Genomic DNA, 24,935 nt, shown 5'->3' with positions numbered 1-24,935 from the left:
TGGACAACTTATATAAGTTTTTCTATTTTTATAACTAATAGGATAATTAGTAAATGCACCACATTGTAGCTAAAATTTGGCCATCGCAATAAAATGGAAAATTTTGAAAACAAGGCTATGGAAACTCTTTTTGATATCCAAAATCAATTAAATCAATACTCTCAAACGGGTGTTGATGACAATTCGTTCGGTCAATCTTGGATCACGAATGACGAAACAATAACTGGTTGTGAAATCTGTGGAGATTATCACTCAACATGGGAATGTTATTATTACGTTCCTATGGAAAATTACGCACCCACGGAACCTGAATGGAAAGATTATGAAGAATACAATTCAAATTGGGATTATTTCCAAGAATATATCCAAACTCAACAACCAGAAGACGAGGAAAATTATGTGTCGGAAAATTCTTTAGATTATATGAAAATCAAACTCGAAGAACTCGATGCTCAAAATGAACAAATGAGAGAGTTTGTAAATAGACAAGCTGAAACTCTATCAGATTACACACCTGTTGATCTGAGGAGTATTGTGCAAGAAAATCTCATATCATCGAATTCTGATGAATTCGAGAGCTCCGAAATCACCAACTATCCCGATGATACTTTTTATTCAGTTTTACCAATTTCACAACATATCGACACATTAGCCTCTACTAACGAAATCATCGATCCATCAATGGATGAAGAAGAAGTAAGGGTGACAAATTGGTACTCATGGGAAAACGATAACGTTGAAAATTTTACCCCCGAGACAAAAATGGTGGGACCGATTAATGAAGAAGAATTTGCTTTGATCCCGAAATTCACCATTCCACAACCTTCCAACTCAATATTCTCAATAGACAAGTCATCTACCAAAGATGAACTACAAGCTGTAATAGATATTGACACCTCAAATTTTACCCAATTGGGTAATAGAGGTGAAACCTTTAATCCCGAGAATAAAAGGAAGGAAATGTTAGGAATTGTCCACCCTATAATATATATGTCGGTGTATATCGATCCATTTGACCAAGAACCAGAAAAGAGATATATCCATTTACTAAAAGCTACACTTAAAAAAGAATTAAGTAGTGACAATCGGGCGAGTCTAAACTTTAAACCCATTTATATATTTTATACCACCCGAGATGTAAATAACTGGCTCACTATTCTAATTCTTGGAACTTATTCTACCGACTTCACATGTCGTCAGCTAAGTGTGGGGAAGTCTAACCCCACTTAACGTTAAATTAGGGGTTCGGGTTAGTGCATAACTCGTTAATAAAAATGCATGATGAATTAGGGTAAAAGACGTATTTTCAAATATTAGTAAACAGTTCAGAAAAGCAGCCGTTTTTGAAGAAAAACATGTGTGATAAAACAAGAAGGAATGAACGATAAGGTGCACCATCTATCATCCTGCAATTTTATGGTATCTTTAACTACTTTCTACACTAATCACCCTCATGAATTTATAATTATAGTCTGATTTCATGCAAATGAGGGCATTGCATGATCTCAAGTGTGGGGAAGGGTTATAAATTCTCTCGGGTTTATACTTGGCTTATTTGCCAAATTTTATGAAAATTTGAAAAATTTTAAACTAAATGAATTCAAAATCATGTTTATACATATTTATGAACGATAAAACTAGGTGTTAATGCCGAAATTATCATTACCTCGGAAAGGACATAAATTGAGAAACACCCTAAAACGATTGAATTCATTTAAAATGGAATAAAGGAGAATAAAAAGGCAGAGAAAGAAACTAAGTGTGGGGAGAATGTACCAAGTTATTCAATTAAAAACTATATATCACATGTTTCTGTAAAGTTATTGCAGGTACTTTTGTTTTGGACGATTTTAATCAGTTTTACCCGATTTACTGTAATATATTTGAAAGAAAAGATGGATCTACACGATGAATCAATTCCATCATTAAAAGGAAGTAAAGTCTTCCGAAAAAGACACGCGCTTCTTGATTTAGGTCAAGAAGTTGTCGTCCAGACCAGCTGTAGGTTGACGAAAAATCTAGAAAAGTCATCTCTAAAATCAGCAGGAAATCCATGGACCTCAGCATCAAACAGGGTCGCCAGGTGGTCAGATTTATCCTAACCATGAGAAGGATTTATCTCGTACAATGGGGGGAACACCGTGCAAATTAGCTTGATAAGACTAATGAATCAGATCCCTAGAAAGGATAATCTCCTTAAAGATTAAAAATCAGCTTTTAAGACTGATATTACTCAATCCTAGAGATTGACCTTAAAGATTGAGAATTACAAACTCATGGAATTCGATGATATCTAAACTCGAGCTTGAAAGAGAAAATATTTTGATCAAATTATAAACCAATTTGTTTTCTGAAAATCCATTTTCAATGCGTTCATTACCATTGAACGTAAAATCCTGAGAATTCATTGGAATTCATTAGGTCACCTGAACCAAATCGGGTGTCAATCGTAAGAACGGTGGTTGCATAGCATGGTCGAAGACATGACCTTGTGCCAGACCGAAAAATCATAGGATGATCTTTACTATTGCTCCTACAAAGGATAGTAATAGCATCCGACACATTTATAGACCATAATCAAATGCATGTCATTAGACATTGCCTTAACAGTTTCTTGTTCATCGCTTTCCTTTACAACCGGGCGGTAGTTTGCCGAAAGGTAATATACGGGACAAGTAAACTGGACGTGTTGCTTTCCTAATACAAGGTTAGCAAGTGGGTAACACAAAACCACAAGTGGTGAGCTAAAATTTTCAAATCTGAAACCCACACAACCCACAAAAATATTTTGCAAACACCGGTGAAGGGTTATTCCGGAAAACTTGTCTAGGGTAAAAGCTAGATTGAATTTTCAAAAGATCAAATGTTTTCATAAAGATCCAATTTCCTAAAGGATCTAAATTTTCATAGTCATGTGGGACTGTAAACCGCCTTTCAAATGTGCACTTTACTTTGGAAACCGAAAGTAAATCGGCTATTTGATTGCAAGTGTCGTTGACCTAAACCCGAGGCAACTGTGGATGACACACCCACCTTTAACCATGGTTCTATCGTTACTATCATTGTTTATACCACCATATCAAAATCACTAATGTACAAAGTGTGATGAATAAAAAAGTGATTCATGTATGTTTTTATTTCAAGTTCTGTATTGCTTGAGGACAAGCAACGCTCAAGTGTGGGGATATTTGATAAGGCTAAAAAGGAACATATATTTTATAGCAATATCCCTCCTAAATAATAGGTTTTCATATGTAATTGTATTATATTTTCATTGTAATTGTTTAAATAAATAAGTGCGAAGACAAAAGGCGAAAATAAAGATTTGAAGACACAAACGTCCAAAAAGCTCAAATGTACAAAATACAATTCAAAAGGTTCAATTTATTGATGAGAAACGTCTCAAAATGACAAGAGTACAAGTTACAAAACGCAAAGTACAAGATATTAAATTGTACGCAAGGACGTTCGAAAATCCGGAACCGGGACATGAGTCAACTATCAACGCCCGACGCAATGGACCAAAAATTATGAGTCAACTATGCACAAGAATAAAATATAATATATAAATAATTATATAAATTATTTATATATTATAAATATATATATAATCATGTCGACAAGCTATGAGACAAAGGATCCTGAGCTGGATTTTCAAACTCCACGACTCGCGGAGTTTGAAGGCCAAAAACTCCACGACTCGCGGAGCTGTCAGAAATCAAAACGCCTATAAAAGGCCATGCATTCGTTCGATAAATATAATAAATAAATAATAATAATAATAATACTCTGTAATAAATAAATAAATAAATAAATATATAATATATATAGTATAGGGTAGTTTTATATTAGATTAGTTCGGGTTATGTAAAGGTTATTTTACGGGTTTTTGAAGTCGAAATTCTGTCCGTGTAACACTACGCGATAAATACTCAATGTAAGTTATGTTCACCTTTTTAAATTAATGTCTCGTACTTAAGTTATTATTATGCTTATTTGAGCCAAAGTAATCATGATGTTGGACTAAATATTAAAGACGGGGTAATTGGGCTTTGTACCATAATTGTGGTTTGGACAAAAGAACGACACTTGTGGAAATTAGACTATGGGCTATTAATGGGCTTTATATTTGTTTAACTAAATGATAGTTTGTTAATTTTAATATAAAGATTTACAATTGGACGTACCTATAAATAACCACATACACTCGATCGGACACGATGGGCGGGGTATTTATATGTAATAATCGTTCATTTAACCGGACACGGGAATGGATTAATAGTCACTAGAATTATTAAAACAGGGGTGAAATTATGTACAAGGACACTTGGCATAATTGATAACAAAGTATTAAAACCTTGGGTTACACACAGTCGATATCCTGGTGTAATTATTAAACAAAGTAATAAAACCTTGTTACAGTTTAAGTCCCCAATTAGTTGGAATATTTGACTTCTGGTATAAGGATAATTTGACGAGGACACTCGCACTTTAAATTTATGACCGATGGACTGTTATGGACAAAACCCAGACGGACATATTAAATAATCCAGGACAAAGGACAATTAACCCATGGGCATAAAACTTAAAATCAACACGTCAAACATCATGGTTACGGAAGCTTAAATAAGCATAATATATTTTATTTCATATTTTCTCGTACTTTTATTTATTTTCATTTTAATTATTGTTATTTATTTTATATTGTTAGTTAAATATCGTCATTTACTGTACGCTTCGCTTAAAATATAAATCGACAAACCGGTCATTAAATGGTAAACCCCCTTTTATATATTATTATATATATATATATATATATTTATATATTTTGTACAAATATAGTTGTTTAAAAATATAGTGTGCAATAAGTCCGCTCCCTGTGGAACGAACCGGACTTACTAAAAACTATACTACTCTACGATTAGGTACACTGCCTATAATGTTGTAGCAAGGTTTAGGTATATCCATTTTGTAAATAAATAATTAAAACTTGTGTAATTTGTATCGCTTTTCCTAGTAAAAATATAAACTATTTCATACCCCCACGCTACGACATCAGTTGTGATCCTACACTTAGTGATAAGCTACGACGTGGCATAATTTAAAGTTTGAGCTAGTAACGGGAAGAAAGGAGTACCCCTAGCAGATGTTGCTTGTGAAGATACTGGCTAGCTTTCAATCTTGAGAGTTACGTCCTTTATTGATCGGCTCATTTGTCATCCTTTATTCTTCTACTCTACTTTATTGCACGGGTTGCCTCCCGAGAAGCGCTTTTGTTTAAGGTCGTTGTCACGACAGTAGTGATGCTTAGAAAGCAGACATTCCTCGCTGGTGATTGTAATCTTGGTCTTCTCGAGGGAATGTGAGGCTTGGTGGGTAAATCCTGAGAAAGTGTCGGACCAAAAGTGGTAGTAGATCCTTCTGAAAGATAGGTAGTGTACAGTTTCAGCTCGTGATAAATCTTGAAGTCCGATTAGAATATGATCCACGGCTCTGCTGGTTGACCCATGAATGTCAATCATAGAGGCAGTGCTGGTGGTGATTATTTCTCTGATAGGATGCTCATTTCGGAGGTTTTCAAATAGTGTTAGAAACTGTATTTTTAGTATCTCGAAATCTTTAGAATGGTGATCTCTACAGTAAGAGTCTGTAGCCTTGCACAGATTAGTCAAAAGGCGAAGCTGAAAAGAAGTGAAGAGCAATCCTGACCCAAGCATTAATGTCACCGTCTTTGAGTATATCTCCCGACATCCAGTTTTAAATGTGAAACTTGGATCCGTGGATTCTTGGAAGATACGTGCTATCTGCTTCGTAATGTAGGTGACAATGTTGACTCGGTCTGGTTCAAGATGAGAGAGTGGATTGTTGCATCTTACTTCTTCTGTGATTGCGTCTCGTAACTCTTTGATAATCAGATCAACGTGGTGATCAATCGTTACATAAATCACTAGCCTGTCTGGTGTGCTTTCGAAATTATCTCTTTCCAGGAGAGCGAAAAAGCTGTGAATATCCTCGATCATTCGCAAATCAGAGTGATAAGTCGGGCATCCGATGAAAAGATCCATATGCTTTCGGATGAGAGTCAGTATTGCTCGTTGATTTGCTGAGAAAGGAAGTGCAGATCCGGCTAAGGCGTTGTAATCCTTAGAGTAAATCTTCTTCTGATCTCGATAGAATCTTGTCTCCAGAATAGTGTGAACTACTGAATTGTGCTCTTGTTGCCTTTCTTCGCGGTAGATATGATCGTGAAGGGTATTAATAAAGTCTTGAATGCGCTCTTCTAGGATTTCAACATTATTATCTTCGCTCTGTAGATGGAAGTTGTATTTTTCTTTGATAGCCATGATTCATTCTGTTAAGCATAGCGTGAAATCAATTGTTGATTTACGGATGGCTTCGAGAATATCTTCGAATTCATCGGTGTCATTGATAAATGTTATCATGTCCACGTGTGTAGATATGACCGGAATCCGATCTGAAGAAGAGTCCGGTTCCTCTTGATCTGGCTCGGTTGGAGAGTGTGAGTTATCCAAAATGTCTTCATGTTGCTCTTCCTCGTCATCATCGGTATAATGGTCTTCTAAGGATTCGTCTGATGAACGGGCTTCTTCAGTATTCTAGTTCTCCACTTTGATACTTGCAGGGTCAATTTCTATATTTTTAACCTCAACTTATCATTCTTCTTCTAGAAACGAATGATTAAAATGTTATCTTCTGTCTCAAGCCTCATTAATTCTTCGTGACGTTTTATGCTTAGAGAGGGTATTATCGCATTTTCTTTTACGTCTTTCATTTCCTCTTTCTCTTCAGGTTCTTCCTCTTCCTCTATTTCTTCGCTGGGATCCTCTTTTTTCATTTCTGGGTCGTCTGCAGTCTGTGATTTGACACCCATCTTGATATCATCAGTTGGTGGTGGGGACTCATCATCGGAAGTGATCCGTCTGGTGGAAATAGCAAACATCTCTGCCTGCCCAGAAAGATCGGTAGGTCGGTCAATTTTGAAGATAACGCTCTCCCCATGAAATTGCAAGATCAAGGTTTGATTGTACACATCAATGACAGTCCTAGATGTATTCATGAAAGGTCTTCCTAACACTACTGGTGTGTGTAGGTCATCCTGAATGTCCATCACTACGAAATCCATAGGATAAAAGAATTTGTCGACTTTCACCAAGACGTTCTCAACTATGCCCTTAGTATATCGAATTGTGTGATCGGCAAGTTGGATTGTCATTTTAGTTGGTGACAAGTCTCCTAACTCTAATCTCTTATAGAGAGTAGGGGATTAGGTTGATACTTGCTCTTAAATCTGCCAGCGCATGAATGGTTCCAGATTGGTAGATCGAACACGGGAAAATGAATCGGCCCGTATCTCCTAGCTTTGGTAGTAGATAGTTTCTGAGTAATGCCGAGCATTCTTCATTCAGTGGAATTTTATTAGAATCTGGTATCCTCTCCTTTGTAGAGAGAAGCCTTCGAATGTATCTCTTCTATTTGGGAACTTTGGACGTGGTGTCCAGGAATCTTCCATCGAGTTTGAAGGAATCAAGCTTGGATGGTTCTTCCTGTAACCTTCCAGGGTAGGGTACATGAACTGGAGTTGCAGTTGGCAGCTTCTGAGTATATGTCGATTTGTTCTTGAGCCTAGATGACCTTCTCCGTGGTTCTTCCTCTGAAATTACGGAATCCATTGGCTTAGCTTCCTCTATGTGGGGATTTTGGATAGTATTACTGGGTAACCTTCCTTGTGGTCGGGTTTCAAGGCATTGTGATAGTTGTCCGAGCTGTGTCTCTAGACTTTTGAGCAAAGCCAATTGATTTCTCATTAGTATCTCTGTCTGGTCTTGTCTGGATGCAGTTCTCTGATTTAGCTGTTGTTGTCCTTGAATGAACTGAGTCAACTGATCATCAGCTCCGAGAGTGGGATTGGTTACTTTTGTAATTTGGGTGGTTGGGGAATTTCCCTCAGCTGGTGGACCAGTGAGTGGAAGTGGTTGATCATAGGTCAATTGATATTGTTGGAGTGGATAAGGTGGGTAGCGATAGCAAAAAGGCTGGTTGTTTCTTTGAAATTGGTTAATCCTAGGTTGTTGATCGAATCCGGGATTTGATTGACGAGCTGGGTATTGAACGTAACAGACTGAACCGTCAGAGTTCTCGTACTCAACTTGATATTCTTCAGTGGGTTGCGGGTTGGTATAATTAACCCATGCCTGAGCCTGGTTAACCTGCTGCGGCTGCGTCTTCAATTCTTCAAGTTGTTTGGAGAGAGATTCCATGTTATCTGTGAGGGATTTGATGGCCTCCATTTGATTGTTAAGTGCAAAGAGTGGGGCATATGATGAAGTTGTTTCACCACTGTTTCAGTCATGATGATGCATTATCATGTTCTCGAGCAATTCACATGCTTCATCTGCGGTTTGGTTCATCAGATTTCCTTTAGCTGCTGCATCGATCGCCATCCTATGATTTACCGTAAGACCATTGTAGAAGGTGCTGATTTGAGCTGACCGTTCTAACTGGTGATTAGGGCATTTCTTCGGCAGAGTTTTGAATCGCTCCCATGCAGTGTAAAGATATTCATTATAACTTTGTTTAAAGTTAATGATGTCATTCTTGAGTTTGGTTTGTTTAGAAGGAGGGAAATATTTGGTTAGGAATTTAGTAGCCATCTCCATCCATGACGTGATGGAATCTTTTTCCAATCCTTCAAACCATGTTTGTGCATGATGAGTGAGAGAATAGGGGAACAAGTATAGTTGGACTATATCTTGTCCTATCCCTGGCTGTTTGTAAGAGTTCGAAAGAGATATGAATTTATCAAGGTGAGAATTAGGATCGTCATTCGGTAGTCCATGAAATTGACAGTCATTTTGGATGAGCTGTATAATGTGATGTTTTAACTCGAACGAGTGTCCTTGAATCTATGGGAATCTGATCGGTCCTCCTCGACCTTCAATTGAGGGTTTGGTGTTTTTCGCTAAAGTAACGCGTAATGCCATTTGATTTCTGATTCGTTCTTCCTTGCGTGCTTTAGAGATTATTGTGTCTGGATCAGGTACGAAAAACAACTGCCCTGGTCTAGACCGGGTTTGGGTCATACACTGGGTACGCCGTTTTGTTTTTAGATTTTTAATAGATAAGCTAAGTTCCTAAATGTAATCTAAGCAATCTAAGGTAATCTAAAGTAATCTAGAGTAGTCTAAGGTAGCCTTAATCTAAGGTAGTCTAAGGTAATCTAATCTAATTATAAGGTAATCTAATTATCCTAAGTTTAGATATGTTTTTGGTTCTTGCTACTGATTCCCTAGTATTTCGATAACAGAGCTTGTATAAACTATTCAACAAACCAAGTGGCCAGGCCGACTACGGAGAGGCAGGATCCTTTGGTTCCAATATAATTGGAGACTGTTTAGAAAATCCAACAACCAAGTCCGTGTATAATAGTCTTTCTTAGACACCACTAAATGCTTGTGATTGAGTTTGATCAAAGCAGTATTGCCTGATACCAGTTGCCCGGCAGCGGTGCCAAAAACTAGCTTCCCTCTTGATATGACCGAAACGGACGATTTTATTTGTGCGGTGTCGTTAGGTCGCAATATGTCAGAATCAGTCACCAAGAGGGGGGTACAGTTTTAAATTTATATTTAGCGGGGCCTAAATCGTACTACTCCTTATTATGAGTAAGGGAAGTATGACCTAGGGTCGTATTTTTAAGATATCAGTAGAATTGAACCTATATTTAAAGCCTAAGATAATTATAAAGAGGAGTAGTGGTTACCTAATTTTTGGGTTTTTCTAGTTTAGACAGATAAAGTAAATGCAATAAAATTCGTAATTCAGATGAGGTTAAAGCAAGTGCATACTATGAGTTCATCAGTTATTCTACCGGGATTATGGAATGCTGGCTCATGAATAGGTAGGGACCTTATATTCATTACACTGGTCCAAAACGCCCCTGTCGTAAGACATGTCACTGGGTAATGCGATAGGCTTGAAGATTCTGAATAGACAGCAACGTCCCTTACCCCCGACGCCCGTGCAGTCTGACTACAGGCATACACGTTCAGACGGCTCATTCAATTAAGAGACTCGGTTGGGTGACATATTAACATTCCACAAAGGTCTAAACTTTCTTAAGCATAATAGAATACCGGGTTTACCATATCCGAGAGACGTGATGTGTTTCAATACTTTCGTTGACGATTGGGTTTAATGTGACTCAATGATGCAACATGCAAAATTACATGACCCCATATATACACAGAGAGTTTTGTTCTCATTATCAATGGCCTAACTATTACGTGCAAGCGTTTAATTAACGATCCAGCTAAACCATTTTATGTATGCTAATGAGCAATAAGATGTTCAACAACACTCCAATAGACAAGCAAATATCTTTAAATGTTTGAGATGTAAACTCACCTGCATTATCTAATTTTACAATTTTTATTAATATAATCAGACAAATGTACTCTCAATATAATAATTTGAGCAAGAAAGTTTGCACATGTCACATTTTGATTAGATAATATACAAACATGAGACCATCTACTAGATGCGTATATTTGAATCATGAAATATCTAAATGGTCAACAAGGTGGATGATTTAGTCCATATATATCACCTTGAGTTCTTTCGAGAAACATTGGTGATTCTTTTTCAACCTAAAGAGGTGATGATCCTTTTATAAATTTTCCAACAGATCGTGATGTACAAGGAAAAACTGCATCAAGATTGATCTTTCGATCATTCAATGGATGTCCATGTTTATTTTCAATTATTATTTTTATCATTATGGATCCTGTGCGGCTTAATCTCTCATGCCACAAATTGATCACTACATAATGACTTAACTTTTCATTAACAATCACATTTACTTTAGGTACACTTATATGTGTATAATGTGTTCCAGAATAAAGTCATGATAGTTTATCAATTACATGAATCTTGTCCGTGATACTTAAATATCACTCATTTTTTGTTGTCAATGATTCATAATCATATCCATTTCGGTATATGTCAGAGAAGCTTAACAAATCTATTTGACATGGGAGAATATAAGGTATCATTAATAAAAAACTTTGTACCATTTGATAATACGAATTTTGTATTTTCCTTTCCTTTTATCAAGTCTACAGGACTCTGATATAGTATGTATAGTCTCATCTGTCGGTTTTAAATCAATAAAATATTTTTTAGATTGGAGTATAGTATATGTAGTACCATTGTATGTAATACAATCTCCACCATATACTTAATGTTGAATTCCAGCAGGATTCATATTAAAACTTCAGATAAGATATGTAAATAATGAGTAAATATTTCAACAAAATATCAAAATATATTATATGCAAACAAATTACAATCAAAATTACATAAATGATAACACCTAATACATAAATATGTTATAGTCTAAATCATTTATTAAGAGTGACACAAAATAAGGTAGACATATTAGAAGATTCAGATCATTTAAGTCTCTCATATTTACTTAAATCAGGTTATTCAAAAGATTCAATTTCATTTCCTTTTATTTTTATGAATTCATTGTAGAGATAGATAATAAATTTAAGAATTCAAAAAATACTAGACCAATGATCCATGATAACAAATTATTAATAAAAAAACGTATGATTCTAATAAGAGCATCCACTAACATCTTCACATTTTTTCTTCATGGATCACCATTGTTTCTTAATATTTAATATCATATCTATCTTTGAGCTATTTTTATATTACACTGGGATCTTCGATCATATAGTTTTTAAATTATAAGGACTCGTCAATATGCCTGCAAAGACAAATACATGTTATTGTTTTTTCCTTTTCAGAACAATTGTTATTTTCATTTAAGGTTTCTAAAATATCCATTAACATGTTTTTTGGAATTCATAACCCACTACAGGTAGTTCTTTCCACTTGATTCTAATAGAGCAACTTTACGCCTTTTCAAGTTTGACATTTTCTATGATCAAATAAAGAAAGAAAAAGAACATAAATCATGATCAACTTATATAAACAGATAGCTAGTAACAGAGGCATAGTATAATTACAAGTAATAAAACCCTAGATAAAAACTAAAATTCATTCAAGTGTAAACTAACAATAGGGATGATGGACAACATGTTCAATACAATAATAAAATCAAAACACGGTGAATCATTTTTATGAAACTCTTTCAAAGTAATAATTCGAGAAAGAAAAAGATCGATGTGTCAAGATGGAGACAAAGAGTTGTTTGATTTATATTGAAAAATATAATCGTTGTGATGTGTTAATTAACCTTAATGACGGTTATGTACTCGTTGTATTCAAAAAGAATTTTTATGAAAGATTTATAATTAGTATAAATATTATAAAAGATTTATAATTGGTATAAATATGTTTACTAAAAACATTTAGTATAAATATGTGTAGTATAAATACGTATAGTATAAATACAAAGTTTAAATAAAAATAATGATTGATGAAAATCTCGTATAGTATAAATACAAAGTTTAAATAAAAATAATGATTGATGAAAATTGAAGAGGTGGAATAATGATCGGAGGCTTGGAAATCTTAAAAGGAGACTCAAGTTCAATCTTCACTAACTACACTTTGAGACCTTATCTTTTAGGGAAAAAAATATGGTTAATAAACATACCAATAAATATTTTATGCATAAACAATTAATTTAAAAGTAAATATTAGTATGCATGAAATAAATAATAATTAGTTATAAATAAATGTAGGTAATCATAAATCGACTTTAGGTAACATAGATATAAATATCAGTGAACTAAATAAAATATAGATAACATAAATATAAAGGGAGTGTGACTAGGGGTGCGTATAATGCGCAATTCACCCGGTACTAGGTCTCGCGTTCGGGAGGCTTGATTACCCGAGATTTTACCTTATATAGGGGAGTCATTGTCTTCGTTCATAGGAGTGTTTACTCGCTTACCTAAAAAAATATAAATGTTAGTTCTTTTTTAACGACGATTAGGAGTCACTGACGGGGGTCAAACGGGATGTCGACACCCACCCATGTAGAATCTCTTTTCTCTTTTTATATATAATAACAAAATCAAAAATAGGTCATCTAAACTAATAACAACTAATCCTAGCCTTTCATTTAATATTTCAAAACTAATTTAAACCATTTATTTTCCTTAAACTTCCTAATGACATCATAATTATCTCCATTAATTGTTTGATTACTAAAACAACTGGAATTTGGGCGGACTATTTTCACAAATTAGGGAAATCGACTTTTATCTTCACATTCAAGGTAAAAAAAACTAAATTTTGCATTTGAGGATGCAAACCCCAAAACCACCCTAAATCCAGTAACAAAAAATCAAACGGATTCATCAACAATCCATCGATTTATTTAGGGAATTTCTACAACAATTGCTTTGATTTAGAAGCAAAAAAGGAAAGAAGCAAGAGACCTTTGTACATGTAAAAACGCACGTCAATCTTCACGATCGAAAATCAATTCATGATGTAAATCGCATACTATAAATTGCAAACCGTCGTTTCAATCCACTGCTTCTCCAGTTGCAAGCTTCACAAATCAATCCAAAAATTCAGTAGTTAAGAACGTTTACGGGTTAGTAGGTTAATGATATAGTCTTCTGCTTTAGGTTAATGATATAGTCCGCTACTCTAGTATCAATTAGGTTAATGATAAATCAATTACGTTATTACTTTAGTATCAAATTTTTTTAGGGTTCTATATCTGACTTGATAGTTCTGAGTATATATTTGTGTATATTAAATTTAATTCGTTGTTTGATTTTATGACATCAATATATTGCATTTAAAATAGTTAAACCGAAATTAAATTATGGAATAAGTTGTATTTTTGGTTCTACTTAATTATTTTTTTTTCACTGTCATGATCTAATTTGTGTACTTACTATGTTGTTCAGATTATAAGGTTGATGTACTTCTTAAAGTAATGTCTAAAGTTTATATTATATTGTATACTTAAAGTAATGTCTAAAGTTTATATTGTATATGTAGTCCTATATCATAATGGCCGACAGGAATAATGGCTACATGTCCTGACGATACATTTGAAACAATTGAAACAATCATAATGGCTGACAGGAATAATGGCAACCATTGAATCATTTGATTTTCATGATCACCATCATCTTTATTTTGTCAGGTATTTGCTTTTATAAAGAAAATATATTGGGTCTATCAATGAACATATTATATATTTTGTGTATAATTTCAGTTCAGCGTCTAATGATTTGTTTAATTAAAGTTCAGTTCGAGGTGTATGCTTGGATGTTCACGAAGTCAAGCAAGGTCGATGTGGATTTGGAAATGTTCTTATGTGTTACTAATTTGCAGGGGGTTTTATTTGTCCGGGTCATGTCTTAGCTGAATGAATAATTGGTCATTTTTCCTCTCTTGTGTGTATTGGTCCTTTCATGTAGCTTTTTTTGTTATGTTTTATGTTTGCTAACATATTCTTAAGTTAAACGATATAATGTTGAGAAATTTAGGGTTTTATAGAGTTCTCTATGTTACTTTTAACATACATGTGAATTCTATTGTTTTGACAATTGGAATTAAATCTCTTTTTTATTATTCGCGAATAAAGTTTAGTTTCTTTCATGCAAATTTCAGGATAGTGTCATCAATAGTATGTTCTCTGTTACTACATGAATGAAACTGAGCATCGATAGAAGCGGGAAATTTGCTCCTACATATGCACCACTTAAGGTATGTTTTGATTTTTGTAGTGGTAACTTCTTATAATTGTTATTCTAAGTAGAGGTAATTGTAGCAACGTGCGTGACCAATGTCGAATCTAGGATCAAAACTCGAATAATTCCTTCGAATATGTTTTGAAATGTTGTTTACATCTTGACGTGAGTAATATGGTTCAACTCATTTGAACTTACCTGCTCTAAATCTCGAGTAGAAATATATGTAAAAGATTTAAGCATTATAATTTACATTCCAGCTATGCGCGACTATAGATGGACTCATTTTAAGCTTCTACTGAATAAGACCCATTCGAGTAATAAATTTTGATCCATTTCAAGAGTAAAGTTGTTGAAATAAGAGAAGTATGGTTAATGACTCTTTTGAACTTGCCTACTCTAAATCTTTACAACTGTAAATTATAATGCTTAAATCTTTTACATATATTTATATATCTTTCTTATGAGTTTTGGAGGTGATTGCCGAAAAGCCACCGAAGAATAATTTCATGGATTGAAGCAGTCTTAAGAAATGATCCACACATACAATAGTTGTATAATTACTGTTGAAGATTGAATAATTAAAAGCTGTGAATGGGTTATAAACTTATGGAGTCCGAGATCAAGGATATAATGTTGATCAACCACAAATTTTCTTAATGCACATTGAAACGTTAAAGATGTATATAAAAATCAGTAGTTTTTTTGTTTGTTTTTAATTTATCTATGTTTTTCACCATTGCCTCAGGATGGTCGTGTAATCATTTCCTCTGTATTTTTGGTCTTCTTTTTGGAATATGACGTTGTCTTTTGTTTTTGTTTTTTTTTTTCTTTCGTGGCTAGCTTTTTTTCAGGTTTCAGCAAAGATTGTTGATCGTAAGTTTTACTTTTGTCTTCTGTGGAATATTAGTTGCTTTAACGCCTTTGTTGTTTGCCGAAGTTGTTTGTTTTGATGATGTCTTTTGTTTTAGTTGCTCTATGTATTTGCTGGTCCACCTGCAACTGTCAACATATCCTCTTTGTTCTCTGGTATTGTTTTAATACAATTTAATTAATGGATAAGTATCAAATAAAGTAGTCCTGTATATTTTAGAAACACGAATGTTCTGTTCTTTTGAGCATCTGTCTATCAGTTTGGTAAAGAACATAAATCAGAATTTACTTTTAGTTTCCAATTTTAGATAATAGAAGGCTTTGTAAGCTTTAAATAAAGGTACAATTGATGCAAAAACAGGGGAAAAGTGGGATGATTTCGAGGCAACAATTACTAATATGAGTAAGTTTGATTTCGTGTCGGTTCCAGATTTTGGTGGGTTTCTTCTTGAAAGGCCGCTTTGTCGCTCATTATTCTAACGAGGGGCAAATACTACACGACCATCCTTTCCTGATGAGGGAAGGTAATCTTGATTCTGACGAGAAGTACTTTGCTGATGTCTGAAAAAGGTCGTCATCCTTCTATTTGCGCTTTACTAATACTTAGTTTTATATACAACAAAACCATCAACTAATCTTTCTAAACTTCTGAATGGGTTAAATATTCCTCTTGGTTACAAAGTATTCAACCATATCCTTTTTATAGTCTATTCCATTATACTATATAAATAGCGAGTCAAAAGAGTATGCATTACCATATCAATATACTTTCGACTATGTCGTACAATACTGGTCCATCTGTCTAGGATATCAAATCTCTTTCTAAATCTTTTTTAAGGTATGAACTTGAATAATCTACCTTCCCTATAGTTTGCTAGCCTACAATTAGTTTCCTTTTTAAGAAAAATAATGTGTTAAAAATGTAGATTATACTTGTGATCTTATTTGTGGAGCTCTGACACGAATCGTTAATGGGATCATTAAGCGTGATAATGTATGCTATTTTCTTGAAATGATAAAAGAAACAACATGTTGGGATAGCAATAAGAAAAAAGACAATGGTTTCCAACAAAATAACAGGTAACAACTACATCCATGCTATAATGCATATACATTCATTTAGTAGATAGCATATAAAGATGAAGTCAGTAGCTGATGAAAGAAAAAAAATAACGACACTGAGTGACCATACGGAAGCAGTTACCTATGCCGTGTTTACTACATGTTTTTAATCATTAATATGTTAGTTGTAGTGAAGGGGAAGTCCCTTGTATAGTTTTGGTTCCACGCTATTATGTATCAACTGAAAGTCCGTTATATAGTTTATGCATCAACTACTGCAGTATGTTAAATTAAAATATGCATCATACTTAGAAAAGGAAATGTGAGTAAGCACTTCGTTTATGGTTGAGTTTGTTTTGATTTTGTCAAAAGCTATACAACTTTATTATATGATTTCGTCTGTTAATTCGCAACCATTCAAATAATATCAATATTAGTTTATGGAGTTTCAAATTTATTCTTAATTAGTCTCATAAAAAGTCCCGCAAATTCGTGGGCATTAAGCTAGTGTAATATAATATAAATATTAGTGACTTAATCTTACTACAAACTACTTATACTATGAAAAAGTAGAATGTAAAGAGAGTAAAGAAAGAAATACTGTACTTCATATAAATGTATTGTAGAGTGCAACTTCAACTTCAATGCTTTTAGTACAAGTTACATTAGTTTAGGGTAAAAGTATAATGTTAGATGCATAACAATATTAATATTAATAGTTCATACATTTTCTGTATTATTATATCATAACAAAATTATCTTCATGACAAAAGCAAATAGCTTTTTTTTTTTTCTTTCTTTTTCTTTCTTTTCAAAGATTTTTGTCCCATTTACATTTACATTTACATTTACAATAAGTATATTAGCCAACAACAATGAATAGTACTCGGGTGATGTCATTACGACATCACCTATTTCGTCTTTTAGTGTTTTTTTTTTTATTTTACGTTTTTTCATCCCGATTATCGGGCTCAGTGGAGTGGGCTACTCCGGACCTCCATCTAGTTATATCTATATATCTAAATGGTAAAGGCCAAGTAAATAGGAAATTTTAGAACCTTTACAAACTTGCCTCAAACTTTTTAATTCTTATAACTCAACCACATTCTCTATAAAAGTTAATTTCATAGCTATTACAAACTTACCTCAAACTTTTCACATTTCATAATTTACCCATAAAACTTCTCATTCATTATAAATCGCCCACTACTATCTACTAACTATTCATCATCATCATCATCATCATCATCATCATCATCATCATTAAATCAATCACATAATTTTTCACTTTATTATTGTTTAACTTTTTTTCTTATTATAAATTAACTACGTACCTCATTTTTTAATAACTGTTCTAATGTTATTATATATATATATATATATATATATATATATATATATATATATATATATATATATATATACACATATATATTAATATATAAATAGTTTGTACCAATCATTGATGTACGTCTCACTTTATTGATTGAACATTTGGATCTTTTCTCTCGACAAAACGAAAAGTAGTTTGTACCAATCGTTGATGTACGTCTCACTTTATTGATTGAACATTTGGATCTTTTCTCTCGACAAAACGAAAAGTAAAACAAAGAATGATGAATATTTACTTTCACGCTTATTACAAATCAATCACATAACTATTTTTGGTCCTTCTTCGACAAAACGAAAAAAATTGATAAATAATTACTTTCTCAATAATTATCTATGTAATTAATGTTAATCAAGGGTGAAGAACCGGCGCAAAGTCAGGTCGCCCAACTAGTTCTAGCTATTACAGAAGTATTATTCATTTAGATCAATAAATTTTAATTTAAGTTAATACAATTACAGTAATTTAGAATATCACAAAAAAAAAATCTTTTTTTTTTTTTTTTTAAAGTTAACTTTCAAGCCATTTTTTTTCCTTTTTAGTCCCTACTTAATCCCAAATGTCACGTAAAGTAATTAAAATGAAAGCTTTATTTTTAAATCAATAGTGATACGCATATTGTAATAATAAATTATTAAAATAATATTTAATTAATAATATTATTGCAAACGATTTATGCCTGAAAGCGGACACCTCAACCCTCGTTAATTTTTTTTTTTTTGAACAGCAACAAAATTTGTACTAGGGTGTTCAAAACCGGATATCCGAAAATTCGGATAGTGGATTTGGTCATCCGATATCCGAATCCGAAATTTCGGATATCCGGTTTTCGGATATCCGAAATTTCGGATTCGGATATCGGATTATCCAAATATCCGAAACTATTTTTTAAGTTGAAATGAAAACTGAAGTATATCTTATCTGTATGTATAAAACATGGAACAAAAATATATATACAAAAGTAACCATACTCAAAACTTGCATATGCTTTTTGAACGAATATAAGTAGTTGTTTCAAAGAAACATGGATGAGTTTTTGTTGGAATTTATGATGGGTCTAATGGTCCTGATGCACCTAATTATTTGTTTTCAAAATTATCCAATCCAAATGTTCATAAATAAAGAATTACGGAGTACAACACATCCAATAAAGAGTACCCGATCTGAGATGAAATATCCAGTGGACTTGAGGATTTTGAGATGAAATCAAATAAAAACTGGAGATTTCAGGTATCTCAAGCAAAACTGAGATATATATCCAAAACTGATCTCTAAGATTACAAAATATAACATCACTCTTTGTATATCGTTATCTCAAAGAGAGTTTTAGATCTGAATCGATGCGTAGAGAATTAAAGATGTAGAATAAAGATGAGATGAGATACAGAGAGGATTAGAGTGTTTTAGATTTAGGGGTTTTGAAAAGAAGTTATTTGAACTCTCACTCTTTTACAGACCATTAATTATTAATTTATAAATTAACTAAAAGTTATATAGTATAATATTAATAAAGTGTATTTAATTTCGGATATTCGAATATCCGAAAATTTTGAAAAGTTCTATCCGAAACTCGAATCCGAAAAATCGAATATCCGAAAATTCGGATATCCGATTTTTCGGATATTTTCGGATCGGATTTTCGGATTTTTCGGATTACGGATTCGTATTCGGATATTATGAACACCCCTAACTACCTCCGTCCCACTACAAGTGTCCACTTACTTTTTGCACACAGTTTTAGGAAATCCCACTAACTTCATTCTCAACCAATCAGAAATCTTCTCTCCAGAATAACCTCTTCTCATTGGTTGAAACACAAAGTGGACACTTGAACTGAGACATCCCAAAATAAAAATGTGAACACTTGTGGTGGGACGGAGAGAGAGTTATATACAAACCCAGCGTCGTTTGAATATTTTTCATGTTTTAAAACTATGAATGAAATATTATATTTACTATTTTATTATAACATTTTACAACTTATATACGAGCTCAACAAGGACTAAAACTATATAAAATATCGTCGTTTTTACTCGTTAGAAAATGAGTAAACTAAGAAAAATAAAGATCCAAAATTGTTTATTCCATCATGCTTTCTCTCTGAAAAGAGAAGCTAATCCGGTAACCACTAATTTACTTCCTCTCTCTACATTCCTCGGTTTGATCGCCGGCGGCTGCCACGTCCCCACCGCCGACGTCTCAAAACCGTCATCGGACTTAATCTCCAACAATTCACCAGTCGCATCACCTCCTTTACCTTGACTCGACTCCAACGACCTCGTTTCCGACTCAACCGCCTCTTCAGAAAAAACTTGTTTCGGTACTGCGGTTCCGTCAGGTGTTGGCGGTGGAGTCGGTGGCATCGGCGACGGAAATGGAGGTAGTATCACCGTCAACGGCGACGGTATACGGATGTGTGACGACAGCCATTTAGATTTCATGTAATCAAATTTCCGCCATGGAGGAACATGCATTCCTTTCTTCTTCAAGCTCAGTGTCGCTGCTTCAGAAACAATCGAAATAATCTGTTGCAAACGATCGGCTTCACCGACGAAAATGTACGGTAACGATTGAAGGATTGCTTTATAGTTTCCCATAGGTCGAGCTATTTCAAACTCAGATCTAAAATCTATATCAATTATTATCCTATCTCGTTCTTCACTGATAACATCTATATATTCATATTCACCTATTATTAAAATTAAAAAAAAACACACAAAATTAATAATATAAATATTAAAATTGAAATTAAATAAAAATTAAAAACTTAAAATATAAAATTAGTACCTGCTGGATAGGATGATGTTTTCTCCCAATGAGATTTACAAATTGATGCATCGTGACCGAATAATACTAATCCTTCAGCAACAAGTTTCCTCAATTCATCTTTCCGTTTACAGATTTTGTTTTTCTCGATGATTTTGGCGGTGTCTGCTAACAGATTTCGTTGAGTGATACTCGAACAAGGCGTCAAACTCTACATAATCAATTCAATTTTCCTTTTAAAATTACGAGATTTAAGCCCCGTTTGACTCACAGAATCCTATCCGATAGGATTCTGATGGGATTTTGGCGAAATTGAAATTGAATTTAGACACGCGTCAGGTGTAAATTCAATTTCAATTCGGCAGATTCAGTAAACCAAACGGGGCCTTAGTTTAATTAGATTCTAGTTCATCTTTAGAATGTGTAATTTAGTAATATACCTTTAGAGTTTCGGTTGAATAACCGAAGAATCCAGCAGTAGAGAGATCGAATTCGTCATCAGAAATATCATTAATGTTACCATTAAAACAATTGCAACGAGTACGACCGCATTTCGGCTTTTCAGGAACTGCATCTTCTATAAAATTTTGAACCATTTTAGCCAAACATACAGAACTCGGTTCGAGTTCAACATCTTTCACTTCACTGTATGTTTTCTCAGAATTATTCTTCCGATCAAAGAGTCTCTTCAATCGAGATTTTAAAACCGGTTTAACTGTCGCTGGAGACTCAAAATTAACCGATTCTTCAAAAGTCTGAATATCAATCGGTTGAATCTTCATCTGGAAAGGCATAGCTGTAGCTTTACTATATGTATAAGTATTTATATCACTTTGATTTGATAATAATGCGATCAGTTGATCACTAAATGTGTACAGAAAAATCTCAGGTTGTACATAAATTATATAATGAAGCAATTAAATGCAACAGATAACTGAAATAATTAGGTTACGTGTTCGAATCACGGAAAGCAAAATTGATACCTTTTTTAATCTAGGTTAGTTATATTTATAAGAAACGGATAACTTTTTAAATGCGAAATAGAAAACTTGTTTTAATGTTTTTCATGAAGAATGTGACGGCGATGAACAGGTACTTGAACATTAGGAAGACGTTTAGATGAATAGAATTTAGTTGCCGGAATATTCATTTTCCGGTGAGGTTATGGCTGCCGGCGGTTGTGGTGTTGAAAAGTCGTCGGTTTTTTGTTTTTCTTTTTAAGTTTTGTAAATTTTGGGGTGGTTGAAAACTGAGTCCGTTGAGAGGTTTTTATACAAAGAGTTGGTGTGAATTTTGAGAGGTGTGCTTACGTGGAGAAAAAAAAAAAATAGGATGACGTGGCAAGATTATCCAGTTGAAAAAATTACGCTGTTGGTACCTGTGGTTTGTTCGCATTTGCATCATAATACCTAAACTTTCTTTTTTGCGTAGTTGGTACCTCAGTTTTGTTTAATTATCGTAGCTGGTACCCCAACCTAACTGCAGTCAAAATTTGATGGTTAACCCCTCACATGTGCCATGCATGTGAGGGCATATTCGTCCTTCTATATCAAACACTCAAAACCCTAATCAAAATCAAATCATACAGATACATAATAATATATATAAATAAATGCATTATGGGTATGTTTGGAAGCGAGCTTTTTGGAGCTTTTAGCTTTTAATTTTTACGAAAAAGATCCTGTTAAATAAATGGTTCCGTTTGGTTAAACAAGCTTAAAGCTTTTTGTCAGATGTAAAAGCTTCAAAATTAAACGCTTTGTGAGGTAGCCTTTGATATCAAGAAGAGCTTTTTGATATTTTGCTTACTTAAATACCCTCTCCAAATATTTAAAATTCTTTACGTTCAGACTACGAAGTATCCATTTTTATTAATATATTCAAAACAATAGAGATATATACCAACTTTTCGTTGCCATTAAATAATATTTTCATATCGTACCATTAATAAAAATAATCCATATCTGCATGTAATGTTTATGAATGAATGTTATATGCCATTTTTTCTTTAATGACACCATTCTTACTGTTATATTAATATTATACTTAGAGTACACTGCACATACATCATATTTATTATTTGTTAATTTATGTTTTGTAACTATTACATAGTTTTTATAATGATATTTAAGTATTTTTTCTAGTGTCCATTTTTGTCATTTTATTTATTTTATAACAGCTTCAGTTACTTTGCCAAACAATTAAATACATTTAAAAAGCTTCAGCTAAACGCTTTCAGCTAAACGCCTGCAGCTTCCAGCTAGTTTTACCAAACATACCCTATGACTAAAGCCATCCGCTCAATGAACCTTAAAAGATCATTCTTACATAATTAATATTAATAATAATACAATATATAATGACGATTATTACTCCGTATATACTAGTTACAATTAGAAGAGGAAAAAAAATCTAAACTTGAAGAAGCTTTTATTCAATTGATTTTAATTGATTTTATTCCATTGAACTTGTGTCAGGCTATATATCTCTACAAGACTACAACCATTAATTCTGTTCAAATTTGTTGAAATCACCTCACTCTAATTTCATTTTAAATATGTACGCATTTTCAATGATATAGAATTTAAAGACTTTACCTCAAATCCAAAGCTACAAATTCTATATTCTTAATAGAGACAGGTATATTGAAATATTGGAAATAAATGATAAAATCTAACCTTTTGTTTCAGGAGCTCCAAAGATTGACGGTTAGTTTCGATGGAAAATTTGAAGGTGTAGAAGGACGTAGTTTCATAAATTGAATCGGTGTTTTTGATCAATCGTTGTTAGAAGTAACTTTTTTCCTCGTTTCAATGAAATCACTATCGACGGTTGAAGCTTTGTTATAAACATTGATGTCGGATGGCGGCAGCGGTGCCGGATGGTGGCAGCGGTGCCGGTGGTGGTGTAAGTGGCTGTGGAGAGAAGACGATTAGGTAGTTGACTGAAGATGATTGTTAAATTAGGGTTTGCAATTTGAATACAGATTTGATCTTGTTCTTGTCACTCCTCCATCTAGCTGACTTAAACATCTTTAACTTTTATAGATACATATATAACAGTGACAAATACTCAGTATATTTCAAAATGGTCAAACCAACATTATCAAAGGCAAAATTCAGGGATCCCCTGAAATTTAATTTTACGTAATACAGTAACTTCATCGGAGCTCCGTCAAAGCTGCCGGAATAAGATAAAATTAAATTATACCAAAAAAAATTAGGAAAATGACGAAAATACCCTCACATGTTTGGCACATGTAAGGGGTTAACCATTAAAATTTGACTGCAGTTAGTCAGAAGTACCAATCACGCAAGTTAAACAAAATTTAAGTACCAACTACGCAAAAAAAGAAATTTGGGTGTTGTTATGATAATACAAACAAACTACAGGTACCAATGGCGTAATATTTTCTATCCAATTATTTAACTGTTGGGGGTTTCAATTATTCTACGAATACATATGTTCAACTAATTTTGTTGCTATCATTTCTATTTCAGATATTTTATATTTAGGGAAATATAAATAAAATTAAAATAAAAATGCAACCTAATTTTAACCCCCGAATATGATGTATGGTACATCACCTGCTTTGATATTTTTATTCAACAAAAACAAAATAAAACGAAAATAATAGACAAGATAGAAACGGACAAATAGCCATTATATATATATATATATATATATATATATATATATATATATTATATATATATATATATAGTAGCGTTATAATCAAGAGGGAAGCACTTTTTAAGAGGAAGCAAATTTTTTTTATTTATTTATTCGTTTTTTGAAAAAACATTTTTTACGAACATTATAGATTAGATAAAAATATGAACATTTAAAAAAGACACTTTGTGATGAATGTCATTATTTTGGCGGGAAAACACTCGAAGAAAAAAATAAAAACATTCAATGCAATGAATATTTTGCTGCTAAGTTTATTTGAATCGTTTTGTTTTCATCTTGTGTGAAGTGTTTTTTTCGAATTTAGCCCGATTTAGAGTTTAGGGTTTAGGGCTTTAGGTTTTGGGTCGAAAACCCTAAACCTTAAACTCTAAACCATTCGTGTTAAAATATTCAATCTAAACCCTAATTTCTAAACCCAAAACCCTAATAGATAA

General features: G+C 33.2%; 1 protein-coding gene and 1 non-coding gene across 3 annotated transcripts; one reads left to right on the top strand and one right to left on the bottom strand.

The window, feature by feature from the left end:
- Positions 1-8,517: 8,517 nt before the first annotated feature.
- Positions 8,518-8,623, top strand: LOC139873699 (small nucleolar RNA R71). Its single transcript, XR_011767426.1, has one exon. It is a non-coding gene; the product is annotated as a small nucleolar RNA R71 (small nucleolar RNA).
- An 11,345-nt stretch (positions 8,624-19,968) lies between these two features.
- On the bottom strand, positions 19,969-22,039 carry LOC139871647 (uncharacterized). Of its 2 annotated transcripts, XM_071859367.1 has the most exons (4): positions 21,792-22,039; positions 21,249-21,590; positions 20,830-21,019; positions 19,969-20,731 (listed from the first exon to the last, which is right to left on the bottom strand). In XM_071859367.1, exons 2-4 carry the CDS (start codon positions 21,588-21,590, stop codon positions 20,130-20,132), a joined length of 1,134 nt encoding a protein of 377 aa, XP_071715468.1. In that variant the 5' UTR covers positions 21,792-22,039; the 3' UTR covers positions 19,969-20,129. The 2 variants fall into 2 exon arrangements, with proteins under 2 accessions (XP_071715468.1, XP_071715467.1); XM_071859366.1 differs by having other exon boundaries at positions 21,249-22,039.
- Between the last annotated feature and the right edge of the window lie 2,896 nt (positions 22,040-24,935).

Source organism: Rutidosis leptorrhynchoides, chromosome 10 (genome assembly GCF_046630445.1).
Source record: "Rutidosis leptorrhynchoides isolate AG116_Rl617_1_P2 chromosome 10, CSIRO_AGI_Rlap_v1, whole genome shotgun sequence".
Classification (NCBI taxonomy): domain Eukaryota; kingdom Viridiplantae; phylum Streptophyta; class Magnoliopsida; order Asterales; family Asteraceae; genus Rutidosis; species Rutidosis leptorrhynchoides.
The sequence above is the reverse complement of the archived record's forward strand: the minus strand, read 5'-3'. Positions and strand labels throughout refer to the sequence as shown.

Coding starts and splice junctions, on each gene's coding strand:
- LOC139871647 (XM_071859366.1), bottom strand. CDS start 21,602: ATGCCTTTCCAGATGAAGATTCAACCGATTGATATTCAGACTTTTGAA. Junction 21,020..21,248: donor ATTCAACCGAAACTCTAAAG/GTATATTACTAA, acceptor TTGATTATGTAG/AGTTTGACGCCTTGTTCGAG. Junction 20,732..20,829: donor AACATCATCCTATCCAGCAG/GTACTAATTTTA, acceptor TTTTAATAATAG/GTGAATATGAATATATAGAT.